We start from the raw sequence: 22,368 nt of genomic DNA on the forward strand, positions 1-22,368 counted from the left end.
TGTTACTGAATGTCAAAGTTTGAGATCTGTGAGGGGAATGGGACTCGATATCAAGTGTTGCTGCTGCCGTTTTATTTATACTCTTTTCACATATTTGGCAGATCAAATTTGTTTGTTACTTTACATTGTTAAAAAATACTGTCTGTAAAATATACTGTTGAATACTAGCCTATAATGAGACATTTTAAATCTATACATAAATGTTAATATAAATATACAGTTTGACACGGGAAACATTAAGTTATTGCTTTGTGCTGCTCTTAATTTTTAACGGTTTTATGATCATTGTCAGTTTCTGTACTACAAAACTGTGCAGCATGTCTATTTGCATTACTTTATTACAATGAATGCAGTTATTAGAAACTAGAAGTATATTTAGATTCATATGTAGGCTATATATGATGGTGTTGTAGGTATTTACGCAGCAGGGAACCCGTGTCAGCTGTCAGAGTTTGTGCCCCAGGTGTCAGGTCTTCTCCGGCAGCTGACACGGGAGTTTGTCGCCGTTTCTGCTGTTTGCTCAGTAAAATCTACACTGTTTCACTTTGATGATGCATACTATATACCAGCAAGCAGATTAGACCAGAATATGAACCCAATGAGCTCAACTGTGTAAGCATTAGGCCTAAGCATTTTCCCATACACACACTAAAGGAGCGCCCAGCTGCCGATAGACAGTATTTATACACACACACACACACACACACACACAGAACATTTTTATTTATTAATTTATATTAACATTGTTAATCTTTGCTGTAAATGAAATTCTTAATTTAATAATTTAATTTAGTTTTGCTGACCTCAGGCAAAATCACTTCTGTTAGAAACAAATGCAATTTGTTCTCGTTTTCCATTGAAAGGACAGTGGGGAAATGGTATTTTTCCATCCCAGTTTTTCTAGCTACACCAGTCAGCTGCAGTCCTGGTGTCTCACAAGAAGGGGTTCCTCCAGTAAATAATTGTGATATGATATTGCAATATATTGCAAAAATGTTAAAAAAAATGTTAAAAATAATAGAGCTGAAAAGACAACTTGCTGTGTTCCACCTGCGGTATTCTGGTATGTGTATCGCATTATATTTTAAACTCAGCAGAAAAATAAAAACTTCCATTTCAATTTATAAGCAAAAATATTTGCATTGCACAATGTCACTGAACAAAAGCAGGGCTTATTGGAGAATTTTATCTGTCTTATACATGGGCCCAAATAAATGCTGTAATGTTAGAGAAAACTAGGCCTTCGAGTATGGGAAGACAAAACTGTGGGAAGACAGAGAAAACAGCTCAAAAGAGTATGTGAAGACAAAAACTAGGTCAAAGGTTGTGAGAAGACAAGACAGGAAAAGTACCTAAAAACCATATATGAAGTCATTTTTTAAAAAGCGCATGCGCAAGGACTTGCCACCAATAAGAATAAGACATCGATGCAGGTGTTTCTAATCGTGGAGAAGTGACGAGGAGGGGCAAAAAGAAAAAGATAACTATAATATATAAATTTGAATAAAATACATTTTAGTAACAATGGAGAGGAGTATAGAAAAGTATACGCTAAATGAAACTTTGCAGAGATTAAGAAATCTAATTAGGAGATCTAATTTATAATATTAAAATGGTATAGTGAAACCAATAAAAGCGGAAGTAACCTTAAGACAGTAAAAAGTGTTCAGTAAGGAAAAAATACGTTTTTAAAGATAGCATTACTTTAGATGACTAAAGTTATAACTCTAGATGACAATCATAATGAGTGTGCTAAAGATGCAATAGGAAATTATATATAATGTGTAGTAGTAAGATATTAAGAAATCAAGTCAAAATCGAACTTGAAAAGCTGGAGAGATGAAACGGTATATGGCTAGGAAATTGGAAATGTGAAAATAACTTCAATGAAAGTAACAAATATAAAGATGAATGTTTAAGGCTAACATTTTCAGAGAACTTAAGAACTGAAATAAAGTTGAAGCAATTACAAATGTAGAGAAATTGAACAACAGAGATTATACAGTACTGGTCAGATGATAATACAGTTTAGACTGTTTAATGTGCTGGAAGATGTAATGTAAAAGTATGGAAAAATAATTACAATAAAACTTAAGGGTCTGATAAAAGGCTCAAAGTTAGGGCATTATAGTAAGAATACAGTATAACAATACAGAATGGGTAAAATAGTTATCCCATACCTAAGTCTTGATGAGATGAAGTAATAATTAACTGGGAGATTCCTAAAGGAATTACAAAATATTATGAAATGAAGCACACTGGAATTTCATCTGTCTTATACACGGGTCCAAATAAATGCTGTAATGTTAGAGAAAACTAGGCCTGAGAGTTTGGGAAGACAAAACTGTGGGAAGACAGAGAAAACAGCTCAAAAGAGTATGTGAAGACAAAAACTAGGTCAAAGGTAGTGAGAAGACAAGACAGGAAAAGTACCTAAAACCCATATATGAAGTCATTTTTTAAAAAGCGCATGCGCAAGGACTTGCCACCAATAAGAATAAGACATCGATGCAGGTGTTTCTAATCGTGGAGAAGTGACGAGGAGGGGCAAAAAGAAAAAGATAACTATATGAACGCTAATTGGACACCAAACGATAAAAGATATAAGACTTGAGTGCAGACCATTGTAAGATCAGATGAACAGCTGGCATCTCACTTTGTTGAGCTGCTCAATAAAGTTTATTCTTCTGAGACCTGAAACTTCGACTCTGAAAGATTTCTTTTGAGACCTGAACCAGACTTTGAAGAACCAAAAAAAAGGCCGGCCAAAATAAAGGTAAGCAGTCTTTGCTTATATTTGGTTTTGTGCGGTCACTGCTACTGGTTGGTAACTATTTTAAATACTCCACCGTGAAACGAACCTAAAAAAGGATAAACAAAATAAAAATTAAAAAAAAGTGCTCCTTATTTGTTTGTTTGTCTTTAGAAAAGAGAAATCTGCAAAGAGTGCAGAGTGGGTAGTTTTATTTAAAACAGGTTTGCCCTCGATTTAAGCATTTATTTCCTGTGTGACACAAAAAGAGGAATAACCTACAGAATCGTATTCTTATTCTTGTGACATTTCCAATTTGTAGCCTGTTCCTATTGCCAAATAAAAAAACGCTGGTTCAGGCTATCCGAGAGGAGAGGAGTGTCTGAGGCTGACAAAAAAAAAAAAAAAAAAAAAAACTTTAGTGTTGATAATAGAGGAATTAAATTATTTAGGCTACATGTATTTCTGTGGTAAAAGATTATCAACTAAATATTCAATATTTCAATGATTGAAGAACAGAATCAGATGCTTTTGCTTGATCAGATGATGAGATGATTTACTTCGCTTTTTCCAAGCAAAACGAAATAGTACAAACTTCACACTCATGTTCTTTTGGCGCACACAATTTTCAACTCAATATTAAACTCCACAGACATCCTACAACCAGGGACGGACTGACAATCTGTGCGTTCGGGAAAAGAACAAGAAAAAGTCTAATAAAGCAATATGAACAGGGGCACTAATAACGATCACTTATGCTATGTGTAAAAAAACAACAACTGAGGTAGAAGAGTCACTGACAGAAAGTTAGTTTTATAAGGCTTAGGCTACCTATACTGCACTTTTACATTTGCTTACATTATATTTGAATATTTAAGTTATAGTATAGCAATGGTCTCCAACGTGGTGCCTGTGAGTTGGAGGAAACTGCATTTCTACTGAGCTCAACGGCTCTGGCCGAGCTGTGATATAAACAAAAGGCTATTGGCTCCTCCGTGCTATTTAAGACCACAGCACAAGGTGTTAAAAAAACGTTTTATTATTTTGAAAGAATGAGACTGTTATGTAAAAAAAAAATAATAATAATAGAACAAACTTTTAGAAAAGAAAAAGAATCAAACTTTTTCAAATATTACAGAATTGGTTAAAGTTAATGAAAGCAAAAATTGCATAGCCTATGTAAAAGTTATTTTAAACAGAATAGAACAAACTTTTAGAACAGAAAAATAGAATCAAAGTTTAAAATAGAGACGACAACAGACGGCAGCGCGATCACTGATCAGGATTTATCCCCTTGCACTAAACTAAACAAAAAATACACCACAACACAAGACCATCATATCTCTCAGTCAGGTGCAATGAAGCTGATTATTTTTACTATTGCGGAATAAGACGAGTGAAGAGCGATTCTCTCTTGTGTGCGTGGACACTGCAGGAAAAGGAAACTTTTTTTACTTACTTACTTTCTAAACTTCTGAGTGTCTTTCAGCATTGAGTGGTAGAGCGCTCACCGTTGGACAACAGTTTCCTTGACACGGGCTCAAATCCTGAACAAAAAGTGTCTACTGTTATAGCCTACTTTTATTTTTATTAAAATGTTTTGGTTAACGCAGAGAGATTTGTCTCCTGCATTTCTAAAACTTTGTTACACCATATTGTTTTATTGCTTACATTTATAATATAACATTACCATGAATTTCCATTTTACACTAAAGAACAAATAGGCTATTATCCAACAGTAGACTCTGACTGAATTTACATCTGTAAAATTCCAATCGTAATATCAACAGATGTTTTGTAAAAAAAAAAAAAAAAAAAAAAAACCTGTATGGGGTTCCCTATGGAAGCTTGTCTCCGCCACAGAGTGAAAAATAAAAAAGGTAATTCTGACTTTTTTTCTCTCACAATTGCGTGATATAAAGTCGCAATTGCGTGCTATAAAGTCAGAATTATGAGATATAAACTCGCAATTGCGAGAAACACACTTGAAATTCTGACTTTTTTCCTTAGAATTGGACTTTATATCTCACAATTGTGAGTTTATATCTCACAATTCTGTGAAAAGTTGTCAGAATTGCGAGATATAAACTTGCAATTATGTGTTCTAAAGTCAGAATTGTTGTAGGCAGGGACGGACCGGGACTAAAAAACAGCCCTGGACTTTCTCCCAAATAGGCCCATCATCCGGCCATAGTTATATACCAGGGGTCTCCAACCTTTTTGTGTGCGGGGGCTACCTCAAGGGATAAAATAATAGAAGGGATTTTTGTTTGTTATACTCAAATATTTATTATACATATAACATGGTGGTGCTTTTTTACTTCAGACCATCATATGCCAAATAATAAAATATCTTGATATTCTGGTTCATACTTACAAGCGTTTAAAAAAAATCAATCGATTTTCTATAAACCTATTGTATGTGTTATCAAAAACAGTAGCCCAAATATTTAGTATAAATATAAATGCAAAAATAAATAAATAGACTGCCATAACTTCTTAACAAAAACATTAGCCTACTACATTACATTTAATACATAGCCTATATAGGCCTACACAATTATATTAATATAACAGCATTTTTCATTTTTAATATGAATATAGCCTACAGGCACATTTATGCAAAAAGAAAGTTTGTTTTACTACAGTTAATTCATAAGAGAGTGAAATGTCTTCTAAACTGGTAGAGAGAGAGAGAGAGAGAGAGAGAGAGAGAGAGAGAGAGAGAGAGAGAGAGAGAGAGAGAGAGAGAGAGAGAGAGGAGAGAGGGAGAGAGAGAGAGAGGGAGAGTATTGGAGAATTTCATCTGTCTCATACATGGGCCCAAATAAATGCTGGATCGTACGTCAACGGCGCCGCCATACTGCGGAGGGCTACTTTCCCATACCTCTCATAACGAGAATTGAGAAATATGCCTATTTCTATAATTTGTTCCTTGGGAAATTGTTTTGGCTGAGGGCAAAGTGAAGTTTCATACCTTTATAGGGTGATTACTAGGGACACTTTCTGATAATTTAACCTTCTGCATAATGTTTTATTATGATCCAAATGTCTTAGCCCCTCATATGATACTATTCTAAATAGCTTAAGTGCTCTACTCTACTATAAAGAATAAATAAATAAACATTAAACACAGGATAGATGACTCTTCCTCAAACACACATGGACCCCAAACCACATTTTTCCAGGCGCTACTGGCAAACTGGGACACCTTTATTGGCAAACTGGGACACTTCAAACACATTAGATTGTTATTCAAATGTAGGCCCAATGAATTAAATACACAATAACAATAAACAACAAAAATAATAAAAATCACTTTTTTTTAAGGAGGGGTGCAGGTACAGCAGATTATGTCCACCCCTCCCTCCCTCCCTCCCTACCTCCCTACAATATTTTGTATTGGGTTTCGTTTATTTTATATACATTTAAAAAATAGAAATCTTTATAAACATTTCTTCTTATAGGCTAATTTAATTCCACACAGGCTAAGTTTAATTTCTTTTTGTTGAAAAGTTTTTTTTTTTTTTGGAATTGGCATTATTTTTTAAAATCAGTTTAAAATCTTTGTTGAGATAACTAAATTTATAACTAGTTTTAGTAAATTTAAGAGGGGCATACAAAAAGGGAACTCAATTCCCCTATTAGAATGACTTAAATGGCTGTCCCAGTTTGCCAGGAATACCCTGTCCCAGTTTAACAATACGCTATTGGCAAACTGGGACAGTGTCAAAATCACATAAAAAACAACAAAAAAAGATTCATATGAATGTGATTTTTACAAATTCTGAATCACCATTACATTATAACAAAATATATAACAATTACAAATGATCCATGAGTGTTTTAATTTTTATAATCTTAACATTATTCACCTCATAATGCTATGTCATTTTACTTTACCATCACGGTTCATTGTAAGGTTGTTGAATATGGTGTGCCACACCCCCGGAAGTGATGGTTTTTTTTTTTTATAACATAGCCTACTTGCTTATGATGAGCTCAGTGTTGATTTTTAGTAATGGAATCATTTACATGTAAAGATAGAAATTAAGAAGCTTAACTGTCCCACTTTACCCATTGTCCCACTTTGCCAGTATTCACCCTATATTAGGCTATTTAACTTTAACGGTGTAGCCTGCTGTATGTTTGACTGAATCGTTTATTTTATTTCTTGACTTGTATAGCTTCTTCCTTTTAAAAACTGAAATTTAACTAAAAGAGACAGGGTTGCGTCATTTTATTTTATATAGCCTATGTAAGAATATTTTAAAATATATAAATTTACATGATTTAGTATTGTTATTATAATAATATACCACTTGCGATTATCAATCTATTATAGTTATGCTGTTAAATTACTATTCATAGTAACTATTTAACTTATTATTTTTTATTGTCTAATTGATATTTCATATTATATTGCTATTATTATAGTATTATACATAAACTTAATGCTATTATCAATATATTATTGTTATTAATTATATATAGTACTTATTATATTATATAATTATACTTATTACTATTTTATTTGCTGTATACTGTTTGTTTATTTTATTGACTAAACTATTTACTATTAGCCTACTTCTTACTTTATCTTATATTTACTATTTGCATTGCACTGTAGTTGTACCATATCATATGTACGCCTATTACCATAAAGGATCCATCAGTTATCTTTGTTATTGCTAAAATCGGGGCAAAGACAGAATATGCTTTTTCCACAATAAGACCACTTTATTTAATTTAATGTGAAAATTAAATTATATCTCAGTATGGGGGTGTTCACAATTCTTATCCAATAATAAAAAGCCAAATACATGACAAGCCTGAGCTTTGGCCATATTAAAAAAAATACTAATTTATAAGTCTAACTATCGAGATTTTAAAATAACTAGAGATGGAACTTTTTTGTACACCACATACAAACCACTGAAATCGGTTGATAAATGTAATTTTTTTTTTGTTTTTTTATCCAGAAAAACCGCAGCTCACCTGTGTATTTGCATTTGATTACAGCGCAGTCTTGCCCTCCGCAAAATGGCGGACGCATTGACGTATCGCAGCAACGTTCCAAAGCGGCCAATAGGGCGTCTATGTATTTATTATGTCTATGATCTGGCGTCTTCCTACTGAAATAAACATTTAGTGCAGCAGCAGCGAGCATGAGGAGAATATGTTGAGTTCATCCAGACCTGAGCGATTTTGTGTTTGTTTGTGTGATTGTCTCGATGTTTGTAGTGAGAACTGTTGCTCCCGATCGCGGAGAGGTTCGTCCTATGCACCAAAACTATTTTACAATGCAACAAAATAAAAGTTAAAGAGCATCAAGCTATTAAAATCTATATTATGTATACGCACATATAATATAACAGTATATTAGTCCTTTTTTTTTTTTAGGTTAAACAGTGATTGGATAAAGTTTTTAATTTAAGGCCCACCCACAATTGGTCTGGCCCATCCAAAACTGGAATCCTGGCGCCGTGCCTGCAATAAGGTTCTATTTATTACATAAATTACATAAAAAGTACAGTTTGCTTACTCAAGCTTAAGCTTTAAAATAAATAAAACCACTTGTTTTTTTGAAAAGCATGACTACATTTTTCCACACAGTGCTATCAAGAATCGATACGAGAATCGTTAAAGAATCGGATCGATAATCAGAATCGTCAGTGGCATTATTATTGATAAAATCTTATCAATTCCCATCCCTATGTGAAGACAGTAAAATTATAATCAAACATTAAAGAACATACATTGTACATATGTTTTTTTTATAGTTTTTTTGAGAGTTAAAAGATTAAAACATTTTGATAACATGAGGTCTTGTGTCACAGTCAGTCTTTTTACATCAGTGCAAAACTAGGGTATGCAGATTAAGACCACTATTCATCAGCATGCATTGATTAATCCCATGACATGTAGCAAAAAAAAAAGGTGCGACCAAATCATATGCTGGTGCGACCAACTGAGAAAGTTGGTAGCACCAGTGCAACCAGTGGAAAAGTTAGTCTGGAGCCCTGTTCCTCCAGTAAATAATAAAGTATGGTCAAAGTACAATTAATAAAGACAAAGACAAGACAAAGTTTTTACTTAGCAAACAGCAGAAACAGTGTCAAACTCCCGTGACACCAGAGATTGTGACAGCTGCCAGAGTTTGTGTCAGGTGTCACGGTCTTCTCTGACAGCTGCCAAGTGGCGTTGACCTGCCGCTGGATTTGCACTGGCTCTCTCTGTGTCATTATTGTTTTTGTATTATTGTTGTTTTAATGTCACACTGAGATTGCAGTATTAGCTTATCTTTCAATAGAGCACTTTCATAGGGCTGGGTAAGGGCATAGGCAAGGGCCTCACAATTCGATACATATCGCAATACGATATATCATGATATATTACGATACTTTTCTTTTCTTTTTTTAATAATTAAAAAAATAATAATAATAGAGCTGAAAATACAACTTGCTGTGTACCACCTGCGGTATTCTGGTATGTGTATCGCATTATATAGAAAACTCAGAAAAATAAAAACTTCCATTTCAATTTATAAGCAAAAATATTTGCATTGCACAATGTCACTGAACATTGTGAAATGAAACACACTGAAATGTATAAAATGCATATAGTGTCACTGAACACTTTTAAAGCTATGCAGTTTCGGGAATTTCTTCGTTGTATTCTCGCTTTTCACTGGCAGGTTTCTCTATAGAGCTCCCCCCAACAGCTTCAGGAATAGATATTAGGAATAGACTCACAGGCGGCTTGGGGGGTGCGAGACGACCACCATTCAACCAGAAAAAAAGTCATATAACTATTCTAATGACTCCAAAGCAGTTTGGTTAAGGTAAAAAAGTTACTTAGTTCACCTTTAACTAAAAACTTTTAGAACAAAAAAAATAGAATCAAAAGTTTAAAATAGAGACGACAACAATAGCCTGTTAGGTATAGGCTGCTGATGACGCTGTGAAATGACGCTCGAGCGATCAAGTATTCCAATGTTTAAAAAAAGCTTTCATCCGATTCGTTCGTCCTCATTTTCTTTCCTTGCAGCGTTCCCTCACATCCTACAGTAAGTGGAGCTGAGACACAAGGAAAGGAAGTGAGGATTGAGAAGCACCCCTGTAAATCTGGATTTCTTGATTATTTCAGCTTGTTACTCAAAGTCATGGGATTATATATTTAGACATCTGTCTAGTTTAATTTCCCCTTTGTCATATTCAGACATGATTCAGACACACTTTGTCCTGAGTTGGATACATTTAGTTTTCGAAAGCATTAATGTTAATTCTGCAAGAAAAATAAAGTTTAGTTGATTAGTTGTTAAATTCCAAATCAAGATCAATGTACCTCATTCATGGAAAGATACTCATTTGATCAAAATTATTGTAGTATTTTATAGCAGTTCTCTATTACATCAGAGGTCACTTTTATGTCCTGTCACTTCATATTTCTCTATTTGAATTATGTTGATTTACTGAAAATTAAATGAATCTTTTTTTTCTCTTCATGTCAGACCTGATGGAAGTGAACGAGGAGAGTGAAGAACTGAGTGAAGTGGAGGAGGAACATCATGTCAAACCTGGAGAAAAACCTCTGAGTCGCTCAAAGACTAAAAAGACATTTTTAAAGAAAAGAAGAGCCAAGAAATCTACAACCTGCACTCAGTGTGGAAAGAGTATCTCAACCAAACATCTTGATGTTCACATGAGAGTTCATACCGGAGAGAAGCCGTTCTCATGTGATCAGTGTGGAAAGAGTTTCACACAAATACCGAATCTTAAAATACACATGAAAACCCACACCGAAGAGAAGCCGCATGAATGTGATCAATGTGGGACAAGCTTCAAACTAAAATTACATCTTAATGAACACATGAGGATCCACACCAGAGAGAAGCCGTTCACCTGCGATAAATGTGGAAAGAGTTTCACACAAAAAATACACCTTAAGGTTCACATGAGGATCCACACTGGAGAGAAGCCGTATGCATGCGATAAATGTGTGAAGAGATTCACGAATTCATCACACCTTAGGAGTCACATGATGATTCACACTGGAGAAAAGCCGTTTATGTGTGATCAGTGTGAAAAGAGATTCTCAAACAAACGCAGTCTTGATCATCACCTGAGAGTTCACACTGGAGAGAGACCGTTCACATGTGATCAGTGTGAGAAGAGCTTCATGAATTCTGATAAACTTAAAAGACACATGAAAATCCACACTGGAGAGAAGCCGTTCACATGTGATCAATGTGGGAAGAGTTTCACGGAATCAACAAACCTTAAGAGTCACATGATGATCCACACCGGAGAGAAGCCGTTCACATGCGATAAATGTGCGAAGAGTTTCAGGGATTCAGGATACCTTAAGAGTCACATGAGAATCCACACTGGAGAAAAGGCTTTCATGTGTGATCAGTGTGAAAAAAGATTCTCAAACAAACAAAATCTTAAGCTTCACATGAGAATTCACACTGGAGAGAGACCGTTCACATGTGATCAGTGTGGGAGTAGTTTCGCACAAAAATCATGGCTTGAGCTTCACATGAGAGTTCATACTGGAGAGAAGCCGTTCATGTGTGATCAGTGTGAAAAGAGATTCACTCACAGACAAAATCTTAACGCTCACATGAAGATCCACACCGGAGAGAAGCCTTTCACATGTGATCATTGCGGCAAAACATTTATTGTGTCATCAGCCCTGAAGAACCACCTGACAGTTCATACGAAGGAGAAGCGACATTCATGTTCTGAATGTGGAAAGAGTTTCTCATGGCTGCAAAGTTTACAAACACATCAGAAAATTCATACTGGTGTGAGAGAGTACATGTGCTTTGAGTGTAAGAAGATTTTTATTTCAGCGAGCCATTTAAAACTGCACCAGAGAATTCACACTGGAGAAAAACCTTACAAGTGTTCACACTGTGACAAGAGATTCAGTCATTCATCACATCTGAAAAGACATGAGAGGATCCACACTAGAGAAAAAACTTAAAAGTGTTCATACTGTGAAAAGAGATTTAATCAGCCGTTTTGTCTGAAAAAAAATATGAAATGATCAGATTCTCTCTCACAGCAGAGAGAAGCCACATATGTGTGATCAGTGAGGAAAGAGTTTCTCTATTAAACACTACCTAGAGAAACGCATGAAGATCCATGCAGTGGAGAAACCACTTTTTGTCTTATAAGATCATGATATGATTTCTTGGGCAGATCGCCCACTCCTATTCATTATTTTTTAACTGTAATTGATTAACTGTTCACACCCACACAAATGATTGGAATAAAAATTCAATCTGATTTTCACATGAGATTTGTCTGTTCAGACCAATGCAAAAAAACAGCAGTAAATGCTTATTCACTCTCTTGACAGTAGGTGGCGCTTGTAAACATCAAGTACCATCATTCAAGTGGGGTAGCTACAGCGCTCATGGAAAAGCAGAAATATAGTGCAACTTTATGTTTCTGACACCCGCTTCACAGAGAAGACCATCAAACAGTCACGTCTCACTTCACAATCATCTGGTCTTGCTGTTCAATACTGGTCAACTTACCCAGCTCCTTACCTGTTCATCTCAAGTTTGAGACTGCTCACCTTTTTAATCCTCCATTATCCTTTGCCCTTCTCTTCAGATCATCCGATCATCTTCAGCCGTCGTGATCTCAGCACCTGCAATACAAAGAGACAATTACTAGCCAGCATTTGAATAAAGTTTATTCAAATGGTCTTCATTCAGAACACTCACCTGTTGTTTCTAGTCGATCTATCACCTGTCAATAAACCTTTCTGTGAATTGTATTACCGGTGTTGTTTCCTTCTGTCCGCTGACAGATATGCTTCCAGATTATGTCTTCTTCAATTTTTACATTTACGCAAGATACATGACACAATTTTCACAATTTAACGAAATGTTCTCTTTGTTCCCCAAACGTAAGACCAAATGCCCAATAAACCCTGGGTTGACCCAATGCATAAATCCCCACATTCTTATCAGGAAAAGAAGGTTTGCGAAGACAATCCCATGGCGAGAAATCACCACTGACTTTAACCAGTGACATCTCACTTCCTCCCGGACACCTCCTCTCTCTAGCTGTACATTCCAGAGATCTCTTCTCCTAAAACCAACTGAAACTGAAATGAACCCACTCATGGTTTTTAACAAACAACGGTCTCAAAATTGAATGTTGTAAGGGCTGGACCTGCTCTAGGGTTTTCCTCTTTGCCTGCAGAGATGACAGTGTCTGTGATGTGGACAAACTTTTCAGGACGGACCAACATGAAGACTTGATGCTGAAGCAGAATCAATCACTCACTGACATTGATTTGCAGTTGCACAACTCTATTTAGAGCTTTTTCTGTAACCTTTTTGGCTTTTGCAGTTGGGTCACTGTATTTTCACAGCATGCAAGTGCTGAATACACAGAAATTCAATACTATACTTGCAGTGCATACAGTAGCCTATACAATGTTTTCACATTACTAATGTAAGGCCCCTTTAACACAGCGTGTTGATCCTGGGAAATTGCTGTAAAATTGACAGAGAGGACACATTATCCGTTTATTTTCCGTAATCTCTGTGTAAAAGGTGCTTAAGTTGTCATTACTATACTTTTTTACATAATTGCAAATTAGTTTACTTTGTTACAATATACTTTTTTTCTGTAACTGCATGCTCTGGATTCTGTTCTCCATGTAGATGTAGTGTCTAATGAATGATCTGTAGTGTTTATAATATTGACTGATGTGTGTATGATCTGAAATGTTTGATTTTGAGCACAGATAAAATAGTTTAGGCAATTGCTTGATTTTGCCAGAAGAGTAAGAGGTTCTCTGAATGTGGTTTGAAAATTTGGTTTTGTGTTTAAGGTTTTAAGAAAATTAATGATGGTTTCAAGAAATGTCTTTTAGCAATTTAGTAAGTAAACGAACAAAGCTTGAATTGCTAGTATATTGACTCTGTCAGGTTGCGGTCAAAGTCATCGTGTCTAACGCTTGACATCTGGGACTCATTCATCCTCCATTAACATCAATTTTCTGAATGAATGTTTGTGTGTTTTTCGTTTGATTAGTTTGTGTGTATTACTTCAATAAAGTCTTGCTTGATTTTACATATATACAAGTGTTTGTGCTGTGTGCTTACAAGTTACTGCCTTAAACTGTAGATTTTGTTACCTTGCTTGTATTCAGTGATCATAATTTTATGATATTATTACCATAGGCCATGGGATAATATTCTGTCCAGAATTGATCAAATATCCTAATCTCAATTTATCGTGGATGAATAGTTGATAAAGTGTTAAATAATAATTCTGAATCATTTGCATATTAATTAGGTTCTTATTCACTGTAATTCAGTAACATTTGAGTTATATTGATTTGAGTTCCCTTACACACACTGTAAAAAATTTACTGTAGAATTTACAGCAACTTACTGGCAATTTTGGTTGCCAGTAAGCCTGTACATTTAACAAGAGTCCTGTAAAACATCAATTACAATTTAACAGTAAAAATACAGCACTAACAAATTGCTGTAAAATTTACAGCAACTTACTGGCAATTGTGGTTGCCAGTAAGCCTGTAAATTTTACAAGAGTACTGTAAATCATAAACTACAATTATACTGTAAAATTATACAGCACACCTGTAAAAGCAGCAAAACAAGAGCAGCTGTGAATTTACAGTTCTTTAATGTAATCTTTACAGTATGTTACTGTTATTAATAATGTACTGAATTAAAACCTGAGATAACTCACTTCATTTGAGAAAATTGATTGGTCAATTGCCATTAAATATTTACTAGAAACATCAATTTAACTAAATCCTACTAGTGATCATCATCACACATGCATGAGTTGAAAAACTTAAAAACGTCATCAATGCATCAGCAACTACACAGTCACTGCCTTTAAATAAAGCAATATGCAACATAACATCTGTGTTTCTCTGCTCATCCTGGACTGAAGCACAGGCTCTACTCTTCAGCACAATGGTGACACACAAAACTCAAAAATCCCAACAGATCATTAAACCACTAGCATATCTCCACTATAGCATTATGTGCAAAAACACATCAAATCACACAAAGCAAATCACAGAATTGTACTTTTTTGTTTAGTAAATATGACTGTGAGATTTTACTGTAAACCACTGGCTTAAGCCACAGCTTTAGATGAAATCACCTGAAGAGTGATAATCATAATCAGACTTAATGAGAAATAACTGAGGTTTAGATGTTGATGATGTATTGACAATATTTCATTTGAAGTTACCATGATCGTGATTAGTGCTTTCTTTAGTTGGGCTCTTGACTCTTTATTTCTATAACATTAGTCTTTCTTTTGCTGCTATAACCATATCTTTATAAGACAAGCTTGTTATGGCAATAAAAGCAAAGTAAAATATGCAGTGGTGTTGATGGTTGGGTATTGATGCTGGGGTATCAATGTCTAGTGAAAGATATGCTGATGTTGACCAGAGTCTATTCTCAAATTATGAAAAATTGATTGTAATAGTCATATGATACTACAACATGTCATGAGAGCAGATAATTTGTGTTTTACATATTTACGAATCACAAAACTTCTCAATTTACAGGAACACACATATATCAAGAATCAGCATATGAACCTCAACAATGGTGACAAACAAAATATTCAGATAAACAGAAACTCTGAACATCACAAATCAAGCTACTAAAAAGTCATATCAAAAACAACAACAAAAATAAAAGCACATGGTAAAAATAAAAGAAAATAATACATTTCAGCTATATAATTTATGCATGCCGCAATGCATTCTGGGAATTATGTACTATGGTGGTACCCAGCATACATTGCAACATGAAGCTTTTCATTTGAATGTCACCATAGTTGAGATTCATACGCCGATTGTTGATGTCTGTGTGTGAGAAAATAACACAGCATTTTAAAACTTTCTATGCATTATATTTTTAAATTTGTTCAAATTATAATAATGCCGTGGGATGTCATATGTGTATTCTTAACCAATCATTTGAAATGACCTACATGATTGCTTGAGAATAGATTAAAGTGTAAATGAAATGAAGTACAGTCTTATAAGCTCTATTGATGACATCATCAATACAGAGCCATTTACACCAGAGCACTTTTCTCTCTGCTTTTTTGCTCTAACTGTTGTGCCTCACAAACACACAGTTAACGCAGCCAGAGAAAAACCTAATGTTCAAATGTCAAGGGCAAGAGCCCAGCTAAAGCCAACACTGATCACCATCATGGTAACAATAAAAAAAAACATCAACATCTAAACCTCCGTTAATTCTCAAAAAGACCTTCTGATTATGACAGAAATAAAGTCAGTCTGGTTAGTAATAAGTGAAGCTGGTAATGCTGTTTGTGGAGTTGTTTAATCCTCCTCTGCTGAGATCTTCATAGATTGAATGTCTTATTTTCTCTTCAGTTGATTTCATCTAAAGCTGTGGCTTAAGTCATTTGTTTACAGTAAAATCTCAGTGTCAAATTTACTAAACAAAAAAGTACAATTCTGTGATTTGCTTTGTGTGATTTGATGTGTTTTTGCACATAATGCTATAGTGGAGATATGCTAGTGGTTTAATGATCTGTTGGGATTTAAAGGGTTTCTGTTGAGTTTTGTGTGTCACCATTGTGCTGAAGAGTAGAGCCTGAGCTTCAGTCCAGGATGAGCAGAGAAACACAGACGTTATGTTGCATGTTGCTTTATTTAAAGGCAGTGACTGTGTAGTTGCTGATGCATTGATGATGTTTTTAAGTTTTTCAACTCATTCATGTGTGATGATGATCACTAGTAGGATTTAGTTAAATTGATGTTTCTAGTAAATATTTAATGGCAATTGACCAATCAGTTTTCTCAAATGAAGTGAGTTATCTCAGGTTTTAATTCAGTACATTGTTAATAACAGTAACATACTGTAAAGATTACATTAAAGAACTGTAAATTCACAGCTGCTCTTGTTTTGCTGCTTTTACAGGTGTGCTGTATAATTTTATGTATTTATGATTTACAGTACTCTTGTAAAATTTACAGGCTTACTGGCAACCACAATTGCCAGTAAGTTGCTGTAAATTTTACAGCAATTTGTTAGTGCTGTATTTTTACTGTTAAATTGTAGTTGATGTTTTACAGGACTCTTGTAAAATTTACAGGCTTACTGGCAACCAAAATTGCCAGTAAGTTGCTGTAAATTCTACAGTAAATTTTTTACAGTGCACGTTCTTTAAATTTGTTTTGTGCTGATATGTTGTTCCAGAAGGTGGCAGCAGTGCCGTAGGCCGTTGGTGATGGCTGATGATGTTGTTTCTCATAATTAAAGAAGTTATTCATATTTATATAGATTGTTATTCTTACAATAACTTTGGTAACAGGGTTGATGAATGTGATCAACACTGTACAGTTTGTTTAAAAACTGAGACAATAGATTGGGATCATTTGAGGCTCATATATACACTGCTCAAAAAAATAAAGGGAACACTTTTTAATCAGAGAATATCATCAAGTCAGTTAAACTCCTGGGATATTGATCTGGTCAGTTAAGTAACAGAGGGGGTTGTTAATCAGATTCAGCTGCTTTAGTGTTAATGAAATTAACAGCAGGTCCACTAGATGGGCAACAGTGAGACCACCCCCAAAACAGGAATGGTTTTACAGGTGGAGGCCACTGACATTTTTTCCCTACTCATCTTTTCGGACTGTTTTTCACCAGTTTTGCATTTGGCTAGGGTCAGTGTCACTACTGGTAGCATGAGACGATACCTGGACCCTACAGAGGTTGCGCAGGCAGTCCAGCTCCTTCAGGATGGCTCATCAATACGTGCCATTGCCAGAAGGTTTGCTGTGTCTCCCAGCACAGTCTCAAGAGCATGGAGGAGATTCCAGGAAGACAGACAGCTACTCTAGGAGAGCTGGACAGGGCCGTAGAAGGTCCTTAACCCATCAGCAGGACCGGTATCTGCTCCTTTGTGCGAGGAGGAACATGATGAGCACTGCCAGAGCCCTACAAAATGACCTCCAGCAGGCCACTGGTGTGAATGTCTCTGACCAAACAATCAGAAACAGACTTCATGAGGGTGGCCTGAGGGCCCGACGTCCTCTAGTGGGCCCCGTGCTCACTGCCCAGCACCAGAGAGCTCGATTGGCATTTCCCATTGAACACCAGAATTGGCAGGGTCCGCCACTGGTGCCCTGTGGTTTTCACAAATGAGAGCAGGTTCACCCTGAGCACGTGACAGACAGGAAAGGGTCTGGAGAAGCCGTGGAGAATGTTATGCTGCCTGTAACATCGTTCAGCATGACCGGTTTGGTGGTGGGTCAGTGATGGTCTGGGGAGGCATATCCATGGAGGGACGCACAGACCTCTGCAGGCTAGACAATGGCACCCTGACTGCCATTAGGTATTGGGATGAAATCCTTGGATCCATTGTCAGATCCTATGCTGGTGCAGTGGGTCCTGGGTTCCTCCTGGTGCTCAACAATGCCCAGCCTCATGTGGCGAGAGCATGTAGGCAGCTCCAGGAGGATGAAGGAATGATACCATTGAAGGGCCACCACGCTCACCTGACCTACATCCAATAGAACACCTCTGGGACATTGTGTTTCGGTCCATCTGACATCACCTGGTTGCACCTCAGACTGTCCAGGAGCTCAGTGATGCGCTGGTCCAGATCTGGGAGATAATACCCCAGGACACCATCCGTCGTCTCATTAAGAGTATGCCCCGATGTTGTCAGGCATGCATACAAGCACGTGGGGGCCATACAAACTACTGAGTACCATTTTGAGTTGCTTCAATGAAATTTCAGCAAAATTGACAAGCCTGCTACATCATTTTTTCACTTAGATTTCCGGGGTGTCTTTGAATTCAATCCTCTGTAGGTTGATTATTTTAATTTCCATCAAACGATGTGGCATCGTTTCATTCATAACACATTACCCAGTCCATATTAGTATAGATATCCAACATGATATTTTTCCCCATTGAGATCTGATGTGTTTTCAAAGTGTTCCTTTAATTTTTTTGAGCAGTGTATATATGAGGCACAGATATCAACCAATATTAACAGAAAATGTCAACTGTTTTTCTTACCATTATGTATATTTGTAAGAATTGACATAACATTATAATATTTTTTATAAAAAAAACGAGCCAATGCATATTGGCATCGTGCGGGTATCAGTACAGAAGTGGATTTACACACCACTTGTTCTAGGAGCCGATCCACTGCTGTTCCGCATGACCCACTCAGACAGACTTGGATAACACTGGGAAAGCGTGCCCTTTCGGTGGAAAGGAGGATGCTGCGGAAGCCACATTCTGTGATGGTATTTACGACAGCTTGTGGTAGATCACCTAGAAACTCCACGTCCCGTCCAGGGACCATACACGGTGTGCCGTCCCTGAGAGAGAAGGTCATTCCTCAGAGGAATGGGCCAGGTAAGGGGTTGAGAGGAGCATCAGTTAGGAGAACCATGTCCGGTTGGGCCAATAATGGGTGTTGTGGCAAAAAAATTCTTGAACATCATCATCACCACTGCGTAAGAGATACTCTGAATCCAATTGTCTTTTAAAAAGCATTTATTCACGAAAGAATAGGCCCAATCAACTACACAGAAGTTAGACTGTGGAGTGAGTGAGATACAGACAGGAAGAGATGGGCAGCCTTTATACCCTTTTCCCAAGGTCTTTCTTCAGCAGGCTTCTTCCCTGCATTCCACAGATAAGAGACACATTGTTATACAAGTTTCTATTTATCTCTTAGTTGACCACTTAGTTGACACAAAAAGTCAATACTAGGGTCAAAGGTCCTGTCCCATATGTTCCTAAAGTGTCACGCTCAGTCACTTCCATAGGTACACAAACATGCATACATCCTGTTCACAAACATATATTTTCCATATTATACACTACTTTATGATATCTACTAAATATCAATGAAAAACAATTTTTTCCATTACTTGGGCAACTAGCAAGACCTGCTCCTCTTCCTCCCTGTCTTTGCACATGGTCTTTGCAAGAAGGATCACTGGGAGAAACACATACTTGCGGAGGCCCAGAGGCCAGCTGTATGCCAGTGCATCCGTGCCAAGGGCACCCTCGGTCAGGGAGTAAAACAACTGGCAATGGGAAAACAACTGGCTATCTGTGCAGCCCCGAAGTGATCCCAAATCAGCTAGACCATCTGGGGATGGAGTCTCCACTCTCCCGGGGCCACAGGCTGTCATGAGAGCTCGTCAGCGGCATGATTGAGCAGGCCAGGGATACAAGTGGCACGAAGCGACCTCAGATACTTCTGACTCCATAGGAGGAGATGGTGGGCGAGATGCAACATGCGATGGGAGCGTAGACCACCTTGATGTTTGATGTACACAACAGTCGCAGTGTTGTCTGTATGGACCAGTACATGCTTGTCGAGCAGCAGCGTTTTGAGGCATCTCAAAGCAAGGTGTACTGCTTGCAACTCGAGGCAGCAGATGTGCCAATGCAGTTGGGGGTCCGCCCAGACCCCGGCTAATGCGGAAGCTTGTGAAGGGCACGATTCAAGACTCGCAGGTTCAAGATTGGCCGTAACCCACAGCCTTTCTAGGGTACAATGAAGTACAGGCTGTAGAAGCCGGTCTTCATATCAGCTGGAGGGACCGGCTCTATCGCATCCTTCGCCAGTAGGACCGCAATGTCTGCACGCAAGACAGGGGCACGTTCGCTAAACACCGAAGTGTAACAAACACCACTGAACTTGGGCGGACGCCGGCCGAACTGGATTGTTAGCCGAGACGATGGTGCGGAGGAGCCAGCTGGACCGATTGAGACTTGGTCTTGAGGTCTGCATCGCGTCAGACTGCTCCACTGGAGGGATAGCCTCATAACCCTCCGTCCTTCCTCCAGCAAGGGTAGTGAGGGGGGAGGTGGAACTAAGGTGGTTTTTGGCAGAGAAAGGTGCCATTCACGACCTAGTAACCTACTCATTCACTTCGGGAAAGAGAGGACCAGCACGACCCACCGGCTGCGGTTCGACAGAGGAGTGAGGGGCCCACAGGGATTGGTTACTGGCTGGGGAAGCCCTCACTGTGATCCTCAAATCACCCATCCCACACGGCACTGTAGCTTTCTTCTGGTGTTGGCCAGAAGGGGCGCTAGAACGTGGCATGGGAATGGAAACTCCACCTTCACAGATGAAGGCGAGTCTCCATCTCAGCACCGAGATGGTCATGTCATGGAACATGAACAATCCACAAAAGCTACTTCAGAATGCCAAAACACGTGTTGCATCTATTGTGACAGTCAGCTGGGGACAGGGAACAACCGCATCCAGAAACGCATGGGTGGAATGGCATCTTGAAAAAGACGCAGACACACCTGTGTTGCTCTTTCAGGAAATAGTGCTCTCACCAGTGCCAGAGCACACAGGGGAATGACCGCGGCAACACTGACAAAAGATGGTGCAGCCTGTACCAGTGGAGCACTCACTTTCTTCGCCCTCAACCAACCGTCAGAACAAACACACACAGAGAATGCTGTTAAAACAGCAGTTGAGACCACAGAAGGCTCGCGCTCACCGTTGCACTCGCATTATAGACACACCAACTCCGGGAGAGAATTTCAGAAGAAGCACCGACACACTCGCTCGTTGAACACAAACCAACACTCTTCAGAGACATCAACATCTGATCGGCTCCGAAGTGAAAGACAAGTGGTACGTGTATCCGCTTCTGTATTTATACCTGCTCGGCGGGACAGAGCGCGAGATGCAAATCCAATGTGCATTGGCTTGTTTTTTCAATGCTCGAAGATGACAGGCTCCCTAAGCGTATAGTACAGTATAGTACGTCCAACTATCAGTATAGTACATCCAACTACGTCAAACGTGACCGAATTGAAAGGGAACATGAACACAGTCGAACACAGTCTCAGCTCACTTGCGATGCGATAGAGGAGTGAGGGACCGGAGGAGTTGGTCTCGTCGAGGAAGCCCTCACTGTGAAGGTTTATTAGTACTCACACACTCTTTGAAGGCGCAACCTCTCTGTCAGGCTGTAAAACAGAAACTCTTTGAAGGCGCAACAATCTCGAAGAGCTGTAAAATTATTCTCATGTTTGTGGTCTCACATTTTGAAAATCTTATACAGGGTGTCTACAGATATAAACAAGTTAAATTTAAGACTTTTTAAGACCTTTTTAATGCCACTTTGAATGAAATTTAAGACCAAACCTGTGATGGAAATGCACATTATATTACATGCGTATATATTAGGGGTGTAACGGTTCACAAAATTTACGGTTCAGTTCGATACGATACACTTGTGTCACGGTTCGGTTCGGTACATTTTTGATACAGCAAAAAGAAATAAATGCCAGAGAAATTTCCTTGATTAAATTTTTTTTATTCTTTTTTATATTAAAACTAACATCATAAAATATTATATATTTTTTTTACTTTGAGCAATTCTAGAGCTATAATTGACTCTTCTTAGGAGCATATAAAACAAAACAGCTCCTTGGAAAAAAGTAAATGTCATATTGTAGTAGTTATAAACAAACGTTTATTTTAGTTCAGATTAACATTTGAGGGCAGCAATTGTATTCATATTCATTATTATTCATTTTA

General features: G+C 37.5%; 2 protein-coding genes across 4 annotated transcripts in view; one reads left to right on the forward strand and one right to left on the reverse strand.

Annotated features, from left to right (window-relative positions):
* LOC311292111 (uncharacterized protein) overlaps positions 1 to 13,859 on the forward strand; it is a 50,855-nt gene extending 36,996 nt beyond the window's left edge. For 2 of the 3 annotated variants that reach the window (XM_084411623.1, XM_084411624.1), the window contains exon 2: positions 10,266 to 13,859. In XM_084411623.1, the coding sequence (XP_084267749.1) occupies positions 10,266 to 11,746 (1,481 nt within the window). In that variant the 3' untranslated portion in view covers positions 11,747 to 13,859. Of the gene's footprint in view, positions 1 to 1,631; positions 2,777 to 10,265 lie in introns of those variants that run through there. The other variant, XM_084411625.1, reaches the window with a different exon arrangement.
* The window catches only part of LOC311292401 (uncharacterized protein), a 379,414-nt gene that overhangs the window by 341,417 nt on the left and 15,629 nt on the right, over positions 1 to 22,368 (reverse strand). The gene's annotated exons all lie outside the window — the stretch shown is intronic.

The sequence above is a fragment of the Rutilus rutilus genome, assembly GCF_951802725.1.
Source record: "Rutilus rutilus genome assembly, chromosome: 1".
NCBI classification, from domain to species: Eukaryota; Metazoa; Chordata; class Actinopteri; order Cypriniformes; family Leuciscidae; genus Rutilus; species Rutilus rutilus.